The 21,505-nt window shown below is 41.4% G+C and overlaps 1 protein-coding gene across 8 annotated transcripts in view; it reads right to left on the bottom strand.

Annotated features, from left to right (window-relative positions):
- Positions 1-21,505, bottom strand: part of Rho1 (ras-like GTP-binding protein Rho1) — a 160,937-nt gene that overhangs the window by 3,763 nt on the left and 135,669 nt on the right. For all 8 annotated transcript variants that reach the window (XM_068374019.1, XM_068374020.1, XM_068374023.1 and 5 more), the window contains 3 exons: positions 15,319-15,479; positions 14,775-14,975; positions 13,255-13,477 (listed from right to left, as the gene is read on the bottom strand). In XM_068374019.1, coding sequence (XP_068230120.1) covers positions 13,256-13,477; positions 14,775-14,975; positions 15,319-15,479 — 584 coding nt within the window. In that variant the 3' untranslated portion in view covers position 13,255. The remainder of the gene's footprint in view (positions 1-13,254; positions 13,478-14,774; positions 14,976-15,318; positions 15,480-21,505) is intronic.

Raw genomic sequence — 21,505 nt, 5'->3', positions numbered from 1 at the left:
TCTCGGTTGGAAGAGGGAGAACGGCTGTAAGGAATGAATTAGCAGTTAGAGTGGATATGAATGTGTTAAGGTGGTATAGACCATCTAGAGGATGGAAAATGGTCGTTTGCTGAAGAAGGTGATAAATGCAAGATTTGAAGGGGAAAGGGCAAGAGGAAGGCCAAGGTTTGGACGGATGGATAGTGACGAAAGCCCTAGGTGATAGGAGGGTATATGAGCGGCAAAAGTGTGCTAGGGATAGAATTGTGATGCCGTTCTGATAGGCCCTGCTGCCATAAGCTGACTGCTGAGGTAGTGGCAGTAGGGGAGTCAGCATATGAAGCTTCATTTGTGGTGGAAGATGTGGGGGGAAGGGGGGCTGTGGCACCAAGCAGTACCAACTAAACTTGGCTGGGTCCCTTATCAGGCAGAGGGGAACAGGAAAAATTTCCCTTATTGTCTATGTCAACTACCTATCAAAATTGGGGGAAGTATATTATTACATTGTGCCTTTTTCGGTTTATGAAAAGGTAAACTTAATTGCGCAAAAACTATCCAGAGAATTGGACGCCAAAAGTTTTCTAAGCTTGTAATCAAGCATTTAAAGTTAATATGATCGTGCATCGGCAACAGTGATGAAAAACCTTTAAACTTCGATACGACATTAAAATCGACAGTAAATAAATTATGAAAAAAATGTTTATATAAGGATGTGTCTAGACTAAATGTAAGTTTCAGCTTAAAATGTGTTCAAAGAGTGTATAACAGGTTTTCAACTGGTAGGATGGTTTATAAAAGATTAAATTTAAAAGCATGTAGTTTCAAATAATGAAGTCCTTGTTATTCAACACCCAGTGTTTGTCTCCAACGCAAGTTAATAATTTGATAGGAATTATCAGATTGAGACAATTTTCCCTATTCATCATGCTAGAGTAATATGTTAGAAATTTTGATGGAAAACTTCAGATCTTTTATAGTGGTACTATAGAATAATAGTGGTATACAGTATAGTACAAACACAATTAAGTTCTCTTCAAATCTTGCCATGATCGGAAAGTCACATGGTACGTTAAAAGTTAATAATTTCAACACATCAATCCCTCGGCTATTTTGGGAATTTTATTTCCGGTGGGCCACCATACTGATAAACCTCAAAATAGATACAGAAATCTAGACTTTTTTCACATTTTCTAAATTTCACATTCTTTTCATTTTCCTCATCAATATCACTTTAGTACAGTAATTCAATTCATTAATAAAGGAAATTGTCCAAATCTACATTACTATCCAATTGTCTACTGCACTATCAGGAACCAATCAATAGTAGGTTAACTTACTAATGCCACAGCCAGCCTCCAGATAAAGGGATCAGTATTCTATTACTTCATTTTGTGTCTTTAACAATAACAAACCAACAAATCCTGATACACAACATCAGAGGACGAGTGCAAGACCAACACAGAACTTCAAAGGAACTTTTAAAACAGCATTAAATAAATTAGAGCATCAGCACTGAACATAGGCCTGGCCCACACTATGCAGCATCCTTTAGCTTGGCAACTCAGTCTATGATTAGTCCATTGGCTGATTACTTGTTTAATGAACACGTAATAGTATGCTATAGTTAATAAATACAGTATCCACGAGTGAACTTTACCAATTCAGAGAGGATACAATCCCTTCATTTTAACATTTTTGAAGCAAGCCTTAATGTAAAAATTGGTTTGATTTGCTTCAATTTATTATCATATTCATGACTTCATAAAATCTGCCATTTACCATAAATAATGGGTATTACAAATGTTGCTCACAGGAAGAATAATTATTCCAGATTTGAAAATTACATAAAATTACACCTTTGACCATTTGAAGACTAGTATATTTACATATCAAGTGATGATGCTCTTATCATATACAGCTTTTAAACAGTATCTAATCTAGGTATTAGTCTCCATTTAGTACCACCAAGAAATATGGTATAACTTTCCCAAGTATTTTTTTTTTTTTAAGGTCTTCTATATTCACAACACTATTCTTAGCAAATTTAGCACTTCAAAAATATTAGATCACAAATTTTCAAGTCATGTAATTTTTCCTAGCTATACAAAAAAATTAGTCTTTCAACTAGGGATTGATTCAATTGCAGCCGAAGCTAAGCAATTAAAACTTATAACGAGATATAGGCGGTAGTCGGCAATTACGGCCAGTGGTAGATCCAGCCCCTGGCAGGTACACTAAATAGTCACTTTGGTTCCTTCTTGGACTTAAGGGGAAGTGATGGCAGGAAGTTAAAGGACTCAGTTTTGTTCAGTTAGGAAAAATGCAGATTACTTTTAACATCTGTACTTTAATGAGGACATCCTTACATGGGAGGTAGTTCCCCTTACTAAAGTGGCTGGGTAAAATCCAGGGATTCCTGCTCTCGAACCCGATAAGGTGCAGGGAATAGCATCCTTGACACCTCACAAACCAGGGCCGCAAATCTGTAAAAGGGTCCCAGACTCGCCATCCCAGGCTATTGCAAAAGAAAATGTCTTAGACTGTTAAGTCTATCTAGTAAGGCATAAACAAATTGATAAGTTTGCCTGAACTTGTCTATCCTCCCCTCTTGTGGTATATCAATAGACAAGATTCTAGCTAAAGACGAGGCTTACCTGTATCTACATCCAGCAAACTACACTGGATTCCAACAACAATACCTTAGGAGAGGGGAAGAGGGGGAAGGGATCAGAGCCCTGTCCCTCTCGACCTAGAATTATGCTGTATCCACCATCTTTGACATGATTTTTTTGGTCATGTAAAGGAGCTAGGGTCACTCCAGCACTAGCAGAGTAGCAATCACAGGTTCAAGTGTCTTGAGAATCGGAAGTGCATTTCCTTAAATTACACACTGTAAAGGTGGTCTGACGCCACTTCCACACTCGAGCGTCTAAAACTTGGACAACCGAGAGATTTTTCTTGAAATTGAGAGTAGCACCTACGCCTAAAATCTCACAGGTGCGTAAATTGCTTGTTCTGATGCACCATGGGATCAAAGACAAAGCTGTTATAAGTCTCGCGAAGCCAAAAAGATCGTTTGTTCCTACACTAAATACAAACCCTCATTCTTTACTATAGGAGATATTCTAGCGCGAGCTGGAAAATACGGCAGAAAACCTTAACAAGGTTGTTAACGACCGGGCTGGTAGTTATCCCCCCGATAGGGATGGGGGACTGCCAGCCGGTAGCTACTGAGTAACTTCAATCGAATTCTAGCCGTCGCAGTGGTAACACCTCTGCTCCCAGTTGTGTTTAACTGGCAGACTAGCCTTTCTTTAATTGTTTTCATTAACTTTTTCTTTTTCTCTTTAAATTAGATGTGATATCCTCTAATTTGAGGAAGTGTCCCTGGATTCCCCCGAAATCTTGTGGCATGTTTATGTCACCGCCGGAGGTGGATCCTCATTCCCTATGCCCTTCATCCAGAGGTCATAGGTGTGCTGAGGACTCCCCCTGCCAAGTATGTAAGGAATGGTCGCCTACGCAGTGGGATAAGTTCATGAAGAGGATGAAGAAGAAATCCAAGAAAGACTCATTACCTCCAAGTTCGCCGTCGAAAGGTAATGAGTGTTGGGCCTCTTCTTCGGTCTCACGATCTCTACTTTCAGATTCTTCCTCGGGGGGGAAGTCAAGGAAGAGCGGCACCATTGATTTAACACTCATTCCCCCGGGGCAGGAGTATCAAGTGACCTCCCCCGGTGGGATAGTTTCTTCCGTCATCGGAAATAATTCCATTACCGCTTCTCTTCCAGATAACGTGCGAACGGTATGGCCTGCCCTTGGACTTCCTGGTTCTCCTTCAGTAGAGGTGTGTTACCAGTTCCTCGCAGGCAGTTTTACCTCAGGGCCCTTCTGTTTTGGAACCCTCGGGAGTTCCGGGCCTCGCCGATATCCCATCAGCCCAGTCGGCAGCCGCTGAAGTGTCAGCGGAGGTAATAATGTCAGCTCCTGCGGAGCCTACTTCACCCCTCGCTTGCGTTACGTACTACAAAACAACGTTGCGAGCGTGTTCATCACGATACCTCCTCCTCACCTTCGTCCTTAGAGGATAGGAGAGAGAGAGAGAGAGAGAGAGAGAGGAGGAAAAGGAGAGCTGGCTCTCCGTCGCCAAAACGTTCTCGTCGGAGAGAGGCGACATAGGAAGAGACGTCATCGCTCCCGTTCTTCCTCGCCTTCTATCTCGTCACGAAATGTCTCGCCGAGAAGTGATAAGCGCTCTCGTCACAAACATAAGAGGAATGCTTCCTCGCGCTATCGCTCTGCCTCGCGATCATCTTCCTCTCGCGGGGAATCATCTAAGAGCTATAAGAAGAAGAGCTCTACAAGACGATCGCGCTCTTCTTCACGAGAGAGTTCTCTCAAGCGCGATAAGTGCTCCCGTCGGGGCGAGATTAAATCTGATCGCGTCCGGAGCGCAACCAAGCAAAGAGAACACTCTGAGCGCGATTCCTCTCCTTCACATTTACTCACGAGGAGCTCAGCTCTCGCTGCGCAAGCGAGAGAGAACACTTCTTCTCGCCGTCGCTTAGTATCTTCAGAGAGAGAGCACTCCCGTGCGTCAAACTTCCGAGCGCGCAAGTCGCCAGACATATCAGCGCATGTTATTCGCCGCGCCCTCGCGTTTTAGACAGATCAGCACCCATTCCCGTACTTTCTAATGAATTACAAAATATGGGCTTCGCGAGAACTTTGGAAGACCCAGGGATTCAGCCCTTCACCTCTTCGGCTGAGAACAGAGGGGAAAGGCAAGGCCGCCGATCAACTCTCTCTTATTGAGACAGTACCATTAGTTCGGTCGCCCTCGCCTAAACCTTCAACTTCCAGGCAGGATCCTGTGCACGCTGTGCCATCAACCAGCGCTCAGCCTTCCTTGGGATTGTCGGCAATGGAGTATGCTACCTCGCCATTGCCTTCAGACATTCGGGCTTCAACCGCCCTCCTTTGCGAGGAATTGGCGCGACCTGAGGATTCCTCGGAGGAACAACCATCAAAAGATTTAGAGTCCGCCTATCTGGGAGCTCTAAGAACGATGTGTAACATCTCAGGTCTCGGAGATTTACACCTGTCGCCTCGTCATATCGACGCTCCAGCTTTAGACAGACTATGTCGTCCTCCACCAAACCATAAGACCAGAATCGAACTTCCCTGGTCTATTCACACTGCAGGCCATCTGAGGAAGGTCTCGCAGGCGGTCTCGGGGGAAACGAATTCCTTGATGTCTCAAGGATCCCACAAATTACTGCAGTTTCCTTTCTCGAGGGAAAAGCGCTTTTACAAGGTCAGAGACACTAATCCTTCTCCTCTGACACTAGACCCCCTCACAGCAAGGCTTACACCTGGCTGCTCTGCAGAGAGACTCTCTTCCCTTCCAGTCTCCTTTACCGCAGCAGAAGCCTCGACAATGGAATCGGCGTCAATGTCTCTTCTAGAGGCACTTTCCTGGTTTGACACATGGTCTGGCACAGTGGGCTACCTTGCTAGCCATGAGGACCTCTCAAACCAGAATTCCATGCAGTCCCTGCAGGAAGTCTTGGCTGCTGGGGCCAAGACAATGGACTTCCTAACAGCTACAGCCGCAACGATGTGGGGCAACTGGATTCTCAAAACAAGGGAATCAGTAGTCTCCAGACTGCATAGGAGCATCGGTAAATCTGAAAAATCGGATTTGAGGAACTCTGATCTTCTTCAACCTCTCCTCTTCTCTAGACAAGCAGTCTCCTCTACCCTAGAGACTTGGAGGAAGGAGATGCAGGACACTGCAATGCAAAAGGCTGCCTCCTTTCGTTCAATGCAACAGCAGCCAACTTCACAACCGAAGGCAACAGTTGCAACTCCGCTGCCAGCCAAGAACCTCAGCCGCCCCTCTTTTACACCCAAACCTATGGGCAGAGGGAGGAACCTTAGACAAAAATAGGGTCTCGTCTCCTTCGCAGTACGTAGAGGGGTGCCTGCAGGGGTTGGAGGAGGTGGAAAGCTATGGGGGCCATGCAATAGACCATAAAGGTGCTTCATTGGGGATATCGCATTCCCTTCATAGACTCTCCTCCTCCTCTAATTCCTCCCCCGATCTCGTCCTCCCAGGTCCCTCGGGATCCCGGGAAACAGCAAGCCCTACCTCAGGAGATACAGAGCATGCTTCTAAAAGACGCCATTCAAGAGGTCTCCGACTCTTCTCCGGGGTTTTTCAGTCGCCTCTTTCTGGTAGAGAAAGCCTCGGGGGGTTGGAGACCAGTGATAGACCTTTCGACTCTGAACCTGTTCGTGAAGCAGACTCTATTCAAAATGGAGACAGCGGCCTCCGTGACCCAAGCAGTACGTCCAGACTTCATGGCATCTGTAGATTTAAAAGATGCCTATCCATCGCACCTCTCTGAAATTCCTTCGCTTCCAGGCTCAGGGTCGAATCTTCGAGTTCAAAGTCCTGTGCTTCGGCCTTTCGACCGTCCCACAAGTCTTTACGAAAATCTTCGAACTCGTATCCTCGTGGGCGCACAAACATGGGATGCGTCTGCTAAGATATCTAGACGATTGGCTTCTCCTGGCCTCGTCCAAGGAGCTAGCTCTGGATCATCTGAGAAGACTTCTGAATCTTTGCAAGGATCTGGGGATCCTTGTAAATGCGGAGAAGTCTTGCTTTACCCCGACCCAAGTCTTAAACCTATCTGGGTATGTCCATCAACACCCAGGCAGGGAGAGTGTTTCCGCCGGAAGACAGGCTTCAGAGACTGGATCAGTCCATCGCCCATCTCTTATCTCCACTACCACCTTCAGCCAAGCCGTGGCAGTGTCTTATGGGCCGTCTTGTCTCTCTGGAGAAACTAGTTCCAGGAGGGAGATCGAGAATGAGATGTCTCCAATGGCATCTGAAGACCCATTGGTCTCAGAAGTCAGACTCCCCATTCAGGGCAGTGGAGGTTCTAAGTCTGGCGCGACAAGATCTTCATTGGTGGTCGTCCAGAGGGAACACCCAAAAGGGCATTCCCCTCCAAAACCCGAGACCGAAGTTAAAACTCTTTTCGGATGCGTCGCTACGGGGATGGGGTTCCCACCTAGGCCCCAAACTAGCATCAGGAGTTTGGTCGCCGATAGAGAGGTCTCTCCACATAAACCATCTAGAATTATTAGCTGCCTGGAAAGGCCTAAACTTCTTTGTAGAAGATCTGCACGGTCGAGAAGTGGTTCTGATGAGCGACAACTCCACAGCCGTCTCGTACATCAACAAGCAAGGGGGTACTCTGGCAAGAGATCTCTGCCTGTTGGCTGTCCAGATTTGCCAGTGGGCGGAAAGCCACAACATTTCCCTTTCAGCCAGGTTTATTCCGGGCCGGAGAAACATCGTGGCAGATGAGCTGAGCAGGCATCACCAAGTGCTGAGTGGAGAATGGTCTTTGGATCCTCGAGTACGAAGACAGTAATAGCTTTGTGGGGTTCTCCCACAATAGATCTGTTCGCCACCTCTCTGAATGTGAAACTTCCCCGCTACGGGTCCCCAGTTCCAGACCATCAGGCAGCAATTCAGGACGCCCTCCAACACTTCTGGGACAACCTGGACGCCTATGCCTTCCCTCCCTTTTGCCTGCTCAGGAAGGTGATCAACAAACTCAGGATCTCACGGGACTACAAACTAACTCTAATAGCTCCGGCTTGGCCAAGCAGTGTGGGGTACGCAGATCTCCTTTCCCTGCTGGTTCAAGTGCCGAGGTTTCTACCTCCAGAACCCCGTCTGTAGACGCAGCCACACAGTGGTATCCCCCACGGGAGAATTCCCTTCCTGAAACTTCACGCCTGGAGGCTGTCAGTCCCTCCTCAGAAGCAGAGGCTTTTCAGGAAAGTGGCCGAACACATGTCCAGGCACCTGCGCAAGTCTTCCACGAACCTCTACCAAGCAAAATGGAGTGTTTGCAGCTTGGTGTAGAGGGCGAGACATGTCTCCACTCGATCTCCTCTCCCTTTAGTCGCAGACTTCCTGGTTTACCACGGGGAGGAGAAACTCCAGTCAATCTCTGCAATTAAGGGCTATCGGTCAGCCTTAAGCCTCATCTGCAGACTGAGAGGAGTTGCCTTTCCACCTCAGAAGAGATCTCCTTGTTGATTCGAGGTTTTGAGAGATCCTGCCCCCCAGTGGAGATTAGACCACCGGCCTGGGACGTGTCCCTGGTCTTACGCTCCTTAAAGGGCCCTCCGTATGAGCCCTTAAATAGGGCCTCTGATTTCTTCCTTACCCTTAAGACCGTCTTCCTAGTAGTGCTGGCCTCAGCAAAAAGGGTTAGTGAACTTCACGGTCTATACTACGAAGTTACCCATACTAGAGGATGGGGGGAAGTGTCTCTCAGCTTCGTGCCAGGTTTTGTGGCCAAAACCCAGAATCCTTCGTCTGCCGATGAGAGGTTTAAGGAGTTTCAATTTTCCAGCCTCAATAGGGCAACTCAGGATACTGACAAATTGCTACTGTGCCCTGTCAGGGCGTTAAGGAAATACCTGAAAAGCACCAGACCTTTCAGACCACGTCTCCGTCATCTCTTCCTCAGTACCAACAAGGTTAAGAAGAGAATCTCTCGCAACACCATCTCTTTCTGGCTCAAGAAAGTTATTGCGAGAGCCATTCACGGAGACTCTGAAGCAGCCCAACCCAAAGCCCATCAAGTTAGGGGAGTGGCTGCCTCGCTGGCATTTAAGAAGAATTTCTCAGTCTCCCAAGTCTTAAGAGCTGGAGTCTGGAAGCGCCAATCTACATTCACCTCTCACTATTTATCAGATGTGACACAGAGATCTCTAAACACCTTTTCTATAGGTCAGCAGGTGCTGTAGCTACCTTTATGCCCTTCAGGGGACAGTAGCCATTGATCGAGGATTCCGAGTTACACTAGGTTTAGAAGAACATCCATCTATCTTCTGCTCTTTCTTCTTCCTCCCATCTGGGTATCCTAGTCTGTGACTAGTTTCGGCTGGACTCATCAATGGAATAAGGTATGAAACTCATCTGACTCCTATCACAGGGTATATGTTATGCTCGTTGTCACGAGGGTTCCCCTTTCAAGGTCAGGGGAACCCTTGGTATGAAAGGGTCCTGGTATTGCTCCCGACCCTCTTCATACTGAAACTTCGGTTTCTACGTATTTACAAACCTTCAGTCATGCTGGATTTGGGGATCAACAGAGAAGTTAATGGGAGATAGTTCATTAGAGTCTAGTCTGAGGATTATCTTCTCTAGGTGTAGAGAATACTTCGTCCACCCTGACCTCAAGACTTAAGTCTCCTATAGTAAAGAATGAGGGTTTGTATTTGTATTTAGTGTAGGAACAAATGACAAACTTGTAACAAAGTTTGTATTTTTCCTAACATACAAACCCGAATTCTTTACTCAAATCTTCCCTCCGTCGCCACCCCCTAGATAGTCCTAGCTAGAATCCGATTGAATGTACTCAATAGCTACCGGCTGGCAGTCCCCCACCCGAAACGGAGGGATAACTACCGGCCCGGTCGTTAAGGACCATGTTAAGGTTTCCTGCCGTATTTTCCAGCTCGCGCTAGAATATCTCCTATAGTAAAGAATTCAGGTTTGTATGTTAGGAAAAATACAAACTGTTATAAGTTTGTCATACTTTTGGCGACACCTTTTTTTATATTCTTACTCTATAAGGTTGTGGTAGCCTAAAGGAAACGTCCCTGCCTTGTGAGCCTAGGAAGGGGGTTCTGGAGGAGCTTTAAGTCAGCCTACTCAGTCATCAACAGCCACTACCTGGACCTCCCTGATCCCAGCTTGGGTGGAGAGGGAGCTTAGGAGCTGATATTGTATAAATGGTCAATTTGAGAATTTTGTTGCTAGGGCATTGTCACCATCCCTTGCCACTGCCATTCATGAGCAACTTCTAAACCTTCAAAGCAGTTCATATGAACAGGTTCTTACAGATAGCGCCCTAAGAGCCCCTATGGGACACTAACTCATCTGGATAACTCGTTACTTCCTTTAGTGAAGATACTATAAAAGCTGAAAACTTGGATCGCAGGATGGACGGATTTTAAGTGTTAGCTACGAGAAAAAGAAGTCCTTGTAGTTCCCACGAGAGGAAAATACCCACTTCTCTATCACAGCTCCTGACTCAAGGCTGAACGATAACCTTTTACCGCCAAGATGAGTCTTTCCTTTCACAGGCAAGCTAAAAAAATTGCCACTAGCGGAATACAGGCTCCAAGAGAAGTATTCCTTCGACAGCACCAACCACAGACGTTCCACTTCACTTGATACATGTCATTGGAAGATTCTTCGAGGAATTATGTGTCTCATGCTGTCTTGCTCAAAAATGCTCTCCCAGAACAGGAGCTGGATGACCTCCAGCAATAAATGATAGGGTAATAATCATTATTAGTACCTCCACAAGTAGATGCACATGGTCTAGGTAATATTCTGAATTTCAGAGCTGTAGGCGTCAACTTTAGGTCTTTGGAAAAAAGCACTTTGTTTCGAGAAGTCAAGTGAGCAGAAAACATAAGACGTTGAGGCTGTCACACGAATGCAGGATTGCTTCCTCGACTGTTGATAACGAGTCTGCATCTGAAGAGCAGTAACCATGCAGTTTTCTGTCGGGGCTTGTAGCAAACAAGTCTTTGGTGGGGGAACGAACCCCACAAAATCAGGAGCTTCGTCGATGCTTGGGGATGCAAAAACTAATCTGACCCCTCCAACTCAATGTGTCCGTTATGACCTTCTCCTTGCCGGAAATGAATCAGGCCAAGAGGACTAATGCGTTCTTGATTCGTGCATTGACACCTGCAAACTTCTGTGATACTGCGTCTTTTTGTTAACGTATGCCACTATGGTTGCACTATCGCTCACCAGTGCAACCGAGCGATCGCTAGATGAGCTGCCTTCAACTCTAGAACATTGATGTGAAAACCTTGTCCTCTCATGACCATTGCTATGTCAGACATCCCATGTGATGGGCTCTCTCAAGCTCTCTTCGAAGTGTTTGTAAACAGGAATCTGATGGGAACACTTAAGGGTGAGCCCTGAAACAATCTTCCTTGTCGCGCCACCAAAGTAGGTATTGTCAGGAGTCTTGCTCTATGGGTACCAGGGTCTGGGGAGAGAGTTCCATTTGCTACCAGGATCTTCTTGGCACCACTGTCATGATCGTAGATGTAGCAGACCGTAAGGAACAAGTTTCTCTGGTCATGTCGACACAGAAGTTGTTGCCATTGTTACTCTGTGGTAACTGTGACTGATGAAGTAAAGGCTGAACTACCTTTCTTTGGATGAATAAACCATTCTTATTACAGTATTCATGTTCATGCCCAGCTAATCTTCCTTGCCTTGAAGAAAGCTTGGAATTCTCTACATTCATCACAATTCCCAGATCGCGACAAAACGAGAGATGTCTGTTACGATAATAAGTTGTGACCGAGTCTGCCAGTATCAGCAAGTCGTCTAGATACTGACCGAGACAAATACTGCTGGCATGAGCACATGTTGACACCCACGTAAACACTAGAGTGATTACGGGGGGAGGGGGGGAATAGCCAAAAGGAAAAAATTTTGAACTTGTTCCTCTTACAACACGTAGATACTTCCTTGAAGACTGATTTATGGAGATTTAGAAATATGCATCCCTGGGATTGAGGTCATAAAATAGTTCTTCCTTACCACATGTCTGACCCTACTGGAAAATTTCCATCCTTAAAAGAACCTGATGGATGAACTCATTCAGGCCTTTCCGATATATTATGGGTATCCAACCTCACAGCTTTCTCAACCAGAGACAGACAGCTGAAGAAGCTCGAATGGCCATCCTGGACTTCTTTATAACCACTTCCTCTGAGCTGGATTAAGAGACCTGGAGAACGAACAGCGGTAATCGATACGAAGAACATCCACTGCTCTGCCACATGAAATTGCCACCTCATCCATCTCTACCTTTAGGGGTGGTGGCTGAATGGGGTTGTCGTCGTCTCTGTGATCACTGGTTTTGCAATAATTCAATGCGCGTGTAATTGCAGAGTAAATATCTCCTCTTGGGGGGAGGATGCTAAACTCAGTGTACGGCAAACCATAGGACAACACGAAGCTCTGTCACTGTGTGCACTAAGGTTGAGTGTACTGTTGTATGCAGCACAGGCTCGCTAATGTTAAGCATGCTAGTTTGAGAGTGGACCAAGTATAAACATGGTCAGGAGGTTGCAAGCTCAAAGCAGCGCTTTCATCATACAACAACCAAAGTACAAACCCTTGCACCCGGAGACATATTGCAAAAGTGCAAACATCATACTATGGTCTCGCTATCACGAAGAACTTGTTCTTGCTGGTACTATCTTTTTGAACTCATAAGGGGTTGGACAAGTTATGAAACAATGACAATGTCATAAGATGCTGAAGTTTTATTATCCTATGAGGGATTGAATCCAAAAGCATAGCAGAGTCATTAATGGGAATAAGATCTGACACTTATCAAATCCTCCTGAAGGAGAGGCTCCACCATTTCCCTAAATCAAAAAGACTTAAGTGTACGGAAAGTAGATGGGGGGGACTTTCGTCACCTATATTGCCGACACCTTGTTATAAGTTTTAACTGTTGAGTTCCCGCTTGGTGCACTGCCAACACCTCGTTAGAAGTTTTAACTGCAGAGTTTCTGCTCGGTGTACTGCCGACACCTTGTTAGAAATTTTGACTACAATTCCCACTCGGTGTATTGCCGACACCTAGTTAGAAGTTTTAACTGAAGAGTTCCCGCTCGGTGTACTGCCAACACCTTGTTAGAAGTTTTAACTGCAGAGTTCCAGATGTACTTGAATCAATCACTTAATTAAAGGACAAAGGTTTATATTCTTGTAAGAACAAATAAATATTTACTACAGGTATGTCACTGTTGCCGGGGTCAATTTTGCTTCACGACACAGTTTTCCCCTAAAGATGAAACCCCCAAATGGTAGCTATTGTCAAACACCAGATAGGATGTTATAACTTACAGAGCATGTCACATGAATTACTACAAAGCAGTTATCTATGTAAAATATCTCTCACAATGTCTGCTTGGGTATAAAATTAATGTACTAAAAAGGAAGTACCTTCAAAGATACAGTAATGTTATTTATAATTCAAGAGTAAATATCTACATATAACAAAGTGCAATCAGTTAAGAAGAATCCAAACTAAATTACAGGTACTACCTTGTTTTTTAATCAAAAAATTTTTTTTAACAACTACATTTTAAACATTCATACTGACAACACACAAATCTCACCTTAGAGAAGGGTGCAAGGTCGCTTCTTCTTCTTCTTAACAGCTAGAGCAGCCTTGGTAGCAGTTTCAAAAACTTCCCTAACACCTTCTTTAGTTTTCGCTGAGCACTCGAGATAAGCAAATGCATTGATCTTTTCTGCCATATTACGACCTTCTTCAGGCTTAACGGGCTCTTGTTTCATCTTGTGAAGCTCCTTGATTGTAGTGGCATCATTTCGCAGATCCTGAAAATTGTAAAAAAAAAATGTTGGCAATAAATATTTTGTTAGAAATTTACTAATCTTACAATACGCAAATCTTACGAGCCCAACAAAGTTATTCACAAACACAACCATAACTATTGAAACAATCAAACACGAATATCACAAACCACTTACCACACTTCATGGAATACAGATAATACACACACTGATTACTGTCAAATACAAGAATCCCTTTTCATAAAACCAGTACAATATCTCAAATAAGTGTCCAAAAACTCTAAAAGCTTTTCTTCTTGCTACCTTGTACTGACCCAAGTTACTCTAATTTTACAACTAATGAATAACTGTATAGGGGAAAGTGTGTTCAGTATTGCAAAAACAACACAATCTACCATTCCCATTAAAATTACAAGTGTCTTGATTGACTAAAAATCTAAAATCATGTACAACTGTTAGAGCTATACATCCATCATGATGAGAGATCTCAAATCTCTCTTCCAAAGAAGTAATAGCTTTTCTCTTCTTTTCATCACCAATAACGAATCCACCAGTGTTCGGTTGACATAGTTGTAAGACTATATTATCTGAAGTTAACCTCATTGTCGATTGCTAGCAAGACGAACCAGATTCTGCACCTCTCATCATGAGCTACTTAATTCTAGCATAACCTACAGCATTGGTAGGCAACTTGAAATTGCTTGCTTTGCACTAAAGATTAAACATACACACAAGATACAAGCACCTATTTAGCACAAGCTCAAAACTTTGTAAGTTGAGAGATTGTAAAAAAAGTATATATAGTGTGTACATATGGGCTACATAACATGGATGAACTATATACGTATGTAATTATGCTTCAGTAAAAATTTTAACTAGTAACATTGCAGAAAAGATTTTATATTTTTTTCACCGTAAAATAGGTCAATATGATATATTTTTTTTACCCCAGAATTTATCAATACAATATACTGAGGTAATGATAATAGAGTTCAATTGTTTGAGGATAGAAGAGCCGCAGACCCACCCATCCACTCACTACAAAACAACAATTTTTAGCAATTAAATGCATCAAATCATTTAAACTATTATTAACAAGGAACAAAAAGAAAGCACACACTAAACCTATTTTAATCGTACAAACTTTACAGTTTAGTAGTCTTAAGCTTCTAAAAACTAATGAATATACCATAAGGCATCAATACTGTATCCTCTTCCTTTCAATGCAAATTTTAAAGTGGAGAAAATCTGAATTAAGAAATAAACCAATAAGATTACAACCACCTTAACATACAAATACAAGGATTTAAGATCAACGTACCTTCTTGTTTCCTACGAGAATTATGGGGACATTAGGACAGAAGTGTTTAACCTCAGGAGTCCATTTTTCTGGAATATTTTCTAATGAGTCAGGGGAATCAATCGAAAAGCACATCAAAATGACATCGGTATCAGGATAGGATAAGGGCCTTAGTCTATCATAATCTTCTTGTCCCGCAGTATCCCATAGCGCTAGTTCAACCTGTAAATCAAAATTAACATGAAATTTCCTGTCTTTGGAATTTGACAAATCAAATAATTGCCCAACAAACATCATTAAGATAAAAAAAACTTTTCTTGGCATTACAGTACAGCGCAGATGTCCGAATAGGAAAAAAAAAAAAAAAAAACAATCATCTTTCATCAACATTCAAATTAATAAATCAATAGCACTTGAAACGTAGTTGCCAGTAAGATATCACATTTAAAATCAAATTGGAACTGTACTGACAAGAGGGGAAATTAATTTCAAGTTATTTTTATAACCCTTTGAGCTTATATGACAATGAATTTCTTTAACGGACAGAAATATATAAAATACTTACTTGTTTACCATCGACTTCAATATCAGCTACATAATTTTCAAATACAGTTGGAACGTAAACTTCAGGGAACTGGTCTTTGGAGAATACTATGAGGAGACAAGTTTTTCCGCAAGCTCCATCACCTACAATGACTAATTTTTTACGTATGGCCGCCATGAATTCTGGAAGAGAAAATATAATTTTATTACATGTACATTTTGGAATAACAGTTCATGAACTCCCCAGACTGAACTGTTTAGGGTCAATTCTTAGAAACTGTTGGAGGGGAAAGCATACTTTTCTATATTTTTGTTCAAGCATCTAATGATGCGGACCTTCTTCTCAGTAAGAAGTTTTAGACAGAAGTCATATTCCTGAACCAATAATAATGGAAAGCAATGGAAGAAATTTCTTTGGTTAAGGAATCTAGAAAAAAAACTTAAATACAGGGATGCATTCGTAACTTTAACCATAGTTTCCTCAGCGCCGCATCCTAACCAGACGGGTTTGCTTTCCCTTTAGACTTCCCCACTTGACCATTGGGGCTGTGTAACTTGACAACCTTAAAAAAAAAAAAAAAAAAAAAAAAACTAGGCCTTTGGGATCAAACTCCAATTCTAAACGCTGAAATATTATAGGTAGAATATGTATTCATTTATTAAGCCTACAACAGATTGGTAATTTCCATTTTCCCTGAACACTATCTTGTACTGCCCCGTTATAAGGAATACTGAACCTTTTACAAAAGGCTAATTATACATCTATAATTACAAATACACTTATATTGTATAACCAGAATTTTGAAGGAAGTATGTAAGTGGTTTTAGCTGCCTAAATTGAAAAAAAAAAAAACAGTACACACTACACACCCTACCTAAAACTTTACGTTTTGTATACCATTACTTCACATATGCAAATAAAATCAACATAAAACCTAAAGAAACACAACAATCCTCCTACAAAATAGGATTTTGAAAGTAAATTTAGTAATTGTAATATCTACAATAAAAAATCACGTAATGGAATGACAACATTACAGTACAGTATTGTTATACCCTACTCTTACTACTCGAGAACAAAACCCCATGTCTGGTTTCAAATTTGCCAATCATCTCACATCAGACAGCAGCCTACATGACAATTCATAATAAACCGGTTGTTTTTGTTTATGTAAGTTATTTCTTTTCTCAATACAGTTGACATACATTGTACAAGATTCTGTTTAACAGATCAATGACTTTTATCTGTGTATTTCCCCTTCTACTTTTCTTATCAATGCTGTGTTCACTAAAAGTGAGGCAACTACTGTACTTTGGTTCTGGCTTTTCTCAGTTGGTAATTAACCCATTGAAAATTTCTTAGAACAAAAATACATAAAGCAATTCACACAATAGTCAATTCTGAAAATGAGCATTACTTTCTACTGCTTACTGTGAATTTATTCTCCATGCTCAAAAGATAGTGTTATCAAAACTGATAGTTATCTGAACTATTGTACAAAAAAAAAAAAAAAACTCAACCAGACCCTAGAATCCAAAGAAATGCTCCGTTAAACAAATATTATAAAGTTGACTACTACAACCATATTAAAATTTACTTGAAGTTTAATATCAAGTTATGCAAAGATAAGTGTAGCAGTTAGTTCAAGAGGTGTTGGACCTCAGGATAGGATTTTGGAGTCCTGATTGAGCTAGACTGGCTGTGTATTAAACATAAAAAATTACCATTTATGTGAAAAGCATGATCAAGTCAATCAAACTGAAATTCCAAAACCATTTTGAGATTTCAGTTCCAGTATATGTTACAGCCAACAAATTGTCAACAATAGACTAGTTACAGATGTCAAGTTATTTACGCTCAAATATGCAGACTAAACAATAAGCTCCCGTTGACTTAAAGAGAACAGATATCGTCCTAGATAATTCTAGTCCTATTTTCCAAGTGTTAGCTAATATAAAGTAGATGTGACAATAAAAATGGCCAACAACATATGGTTCTTCAAATATCTCAAATTCATAAGTGTATTTGACAAAATTCTTGTGGATCCTGGAACCCGCCAAAGTTTAAGGCTGAGTGGGACAGTATAAGCAGTTGACATAGTTCAAAGGTTAACCCAAATTTCATACAAGAATTTCAGTTATTGCAAAACTGCCAAGTACATATTTCCAGTTTGCTATAACCATTTAATCAAGCAAAGAGTCCAATAAGTCAATAGCCAAATATCTTGTCTTTCTTTGCTTACACAAGATATTTCTGTTTCTTTCTTTCATCTACATCAATTCGCACATCCTCCTGTTTAACTATAACTGTTGCTGATATATCATCTCATTAGCTCTTAATTTCATTCAATTATATAACTTGGAAAATTCATTTGAATTTACCTCCCTCAGAAACTACAGAAGTCAAAGCTGAAAGAATACAAATTTGCAGGAAGGCAAACTCTAGAAATGACCAATGCACAGGATTGGCAGCACCATAACAAGTCCATTGAGATAAGGCTATGCCATACAGTCAAAAGGACCTAAAAACTATTAAGCCTGAATACAAATGCTAGCAGCGAAATAACTGATAACGATACAGAGCAAAATTAATTTTTCACACACCAAGGCCCGCCTGAGCAGACCTTTAGTGTTTGATGGAGGGCGAGAAATAAACCCGTAAAAGTAAAAGGAATATCGACCAATCTAAATTTGTGATTTCTCAGTTCCATTTATCTGTTGCATATAGATTAACCTCATTAGCTTGCTTAATTTCATTGAATTAAATACTTGACAAGACTTACTACTCCTAGATCAATAGTAAAGTCTTATAGCCACAAAATTTCAGCCGATTCATCTCCCTCGGAAACTACTAGGAAGCCAAAAGAATGTGCTTGCTGCAAGGAAAAATCTAATGCACAAGGCTTGGCCTTACTAAGCCCTCCAATGTGGTCAAGGCTATGCCAAAAGGAGTACTGCATCACCTAATCTTAGTTGACCAATGACCTTTTACAAATGCAATTTTGTCTCCAGATCAAATATAGCACTTTAGAGTAAACAAAAAGCATAGAGCAACTGTTTTTCATCAGTTAAACGTACAGTATGACAATATTAGCTTCCCTCCAGCCTAATCTACTCTAACATTCCAAAGCAGCTGTCCCCATAATACAAACTGTAGCAGTTACAGTAATCTTGCCCCCTAGATATAAGACGGCCCAACCAGCCACAAAAAATTATCAGTGGCCTCGTCTATGATGCAAGACAACAGTTCCACTAGAGGCACAATCATGAACGGAGTCCACTCACTCAACCTATACAAATAAGACTAAAAACCTTCATTTAATGCAATAAACATTTCAAGTGAGATGACACCCTTCCTTCATGAAAAGTAAGAACCAAAATCAAGTAGCAGAATTCAACTTTAAATGATGAGAATTATTAAACCAGTTCACAAACTCATTATTTGTGAAGAACAAGCTGTCGCAACAAGAATACACTAGATGAGATAGAAACAGCTTAAGAATCATACTGCTCCCTGCAGCCTTTAATAAAGTAACTGATACAAATCTGTCATCCTGCAACTCAAAATATATTCCAAATTGGAATGCCATTACATTATCTCTAAAGATAGTAGGCCAAATGTATGCACAGATGGATGTCGTTATTACACCTGAAATTGCAGCTAAAAATTATGCACGACACAAAGAGCAGAACTTCTAACATGCACGCTTAGCTAGGTCCCATCATATGACCCTTCCTATGAAATACACAAATCTGACAGGTTCCTTTAACCTATAAAATAAACTAATAGTTGGATGAAATTTTTGTCAATTTCATATCTAGATACTACATATGTGCATTAATTGCACCAAAAAAGAAAACTGATTACATACTCTCACATTACCACTAGCTAATACAGTGGTAATGTGTTTGCCTAGCATTCGCACGGCAGCAGGTTGATACTCGACTGAGTTTAAACTGTTTACTAGGGAGGCCACTACTGTAGTTGGGCACCAGTGGGAGGTTGGGCTTGCCTGGCTGATGTTCTGGTGAGCATCTACTCTAATGAAACGAACTGAAACCAAACAACTTTAACCTTTAAGAGCAGAATTGACACAGTACTTAAGTGGAAGAGAGAACTTCTGAAGTAGCTTACAAGACTCCACAATCAGAAGACCCCAAAAGGAGGAAAACCAGAAAAACATATTGTAGTTATCACCAATCTCCCAGTGAGATGCAACCAGTAAAGTTATGAGGTCCTTCAAGGAATAACCAAATAGCCTACTGAAGTTTGATTCCAGATATTTCTCCAAGTACAATACTGCACTACATTATTCTATTGCGTACATAAACACCTAATAGCCTAGCATATTTCTTACACATTCTCCTTTTCTGTGACACATCTGCCAATACTAAGCTGTTCAACATCTATAGTCCACACCGTAAAGGTAGAAGTGGCATTTAAATATAGTTTTAGACAAAATGTTCAAGAGAAATCCATCCATCCATATACTAAGGCACTTCCCCCAATTTTGGTGGGTAGCCGACATCAACAAAGAAACAAAACAAAAAGGGGACTACTCTCTACGGTCCTCCAGCCTAACCTAAGAGAAATTATAAGCCAAAAAGAAAATAAGTGAGGTATACAACTGAATAAAAAGGTTAGTACAACAAAACAGGAAATGGTTTTGGTTACAGAAAGAAAATGGAGGGAACACTGTAATGTTCAGTTCTCTACAATGAATGAAGACAGGTCTCCAAATATCAAATACAACCATATGACTACAGTATATACAAAAGCTCCTGTAGCCACTGCATTGTCTGTAGAAGGTACAGGTACAGTAAATCATTTCATTATGATATACAACCTACTGTAAATATACTCTGTTCAGACCCCCATGCTAAATTAACCATACATACTTCAACACCACGAAAATTTGTAGTGCGGCAGCTTCTGGATGGTGAAACTTATAGAAAAACAATCTCTACAATTGCAAATAAAATAATTGAAGCAAACAGTTAAGAGGGTATCACTCAACTACATTAACAGGAATTATGTCCTGGTATTGAAAAACTTAACTAGAAGAAAAACAATGTAATTTCTGTAGCATTTTTGGGTAATAAGTAAAGCCGCTAGAAATAGCGTGCACATTTGCCAGATTCCTTCATTAACATGCTATCACCTGTAAGAAGCCTAAGCACTGCTACGGTAGCCTAGATTAAATGACCAGATTTTTCTTACAAGCTTAACCAACAGCTAAACGGCCTTGCACTAGAAATATGAGAAAATTCTTAAATCTTTACCGACGAGATGTCGTCAGTAAACTTAAAACACTTCTGGCTTCTGTTAACTGGACCTAGGATGCCAAAGCTAATTATCACATAACTGAGTTGTGTCCAATAGTCAAAAGACAATGATAATCATAATGTCCCTAACTAAAGTAATAATAATAAGGCTCCTAAACATAGCGTGGCTCCAATAGGTAGCCTAGTTCCAAGAACATAGCTACCAAGCTGTTTATAGAGGGCACAAATCTTTCCTTTACAGGAAAAATGTTATCTACTTATCTTCATCTGAAATACTATATTATGACACTTGCTTTACGATTCACAAATATGATTTGGTGTTGCCTTGACAGAAGCGAAGTCAGTTAGGCAGCGAAACACAGGGTTGAAACTTGATCTTTAGGGTAAGACAAGAATACCAAGGTGGGTACAGATACAGCTCCTAGGTTAGGTTAGGTTGTTAAGGAGTTTTTTTCAGTCAACCTTTGGAATTCTAAATTGGGAGCCTTTGTATATCAGCGACCAGTTCCTCCAGCGTGCAATAAAATGGACACCAGCTAACCTAACCTACAAACCATGTCCTTCCCTACTATCCTAACAGCGGGAGGGGTTAAACCCCGGCTACCTACCTCCCTTACAATGACAATTTCTTAGTAAGCCGTCACCATACACACAGGTGACTATATGGTCTAAAAATTTGCAAAATACGAAGTTTCCCAATTTTCATCCTCAAAACATTTCAAAATACTTCTAAACATACCAGGAACATTTATTATTTTCTTCACTTCATTAGGAACATTGTTGTCGTAAATATTAACCAATACTTTAATCACCAACCTGGTCTACCCCATAAATACAATGGTTCAGAAGTGACAAAAACACCGAGCCCTTTAAATCTAGACTATGACCACAGTTACAAAAAATAACATATGTTGCATTGCCAA

The sequence above is a fragment of the Palaemon carinicauda genome, chromosome 5 (assembly GCF_036898095.1).
Source record: "Palaemon carinicauda isolate YSFRI2023 chromosome 5, ASM3689809v2, whole genome shotgun sequence".
Classification (NCBI taxonomy): domain Eukaryota; kingdom Metazoa; phylum Arthropoda; class Malacostraca; order Decapoda; family Palaemonidae; genus Palaemon; species Palaemon carinicauda.
The sequence above is the reverse complement of the archived record's forward strand: the minus strand, read 5'-3'. Positions and strand labels throughout refer to the sequence as shown.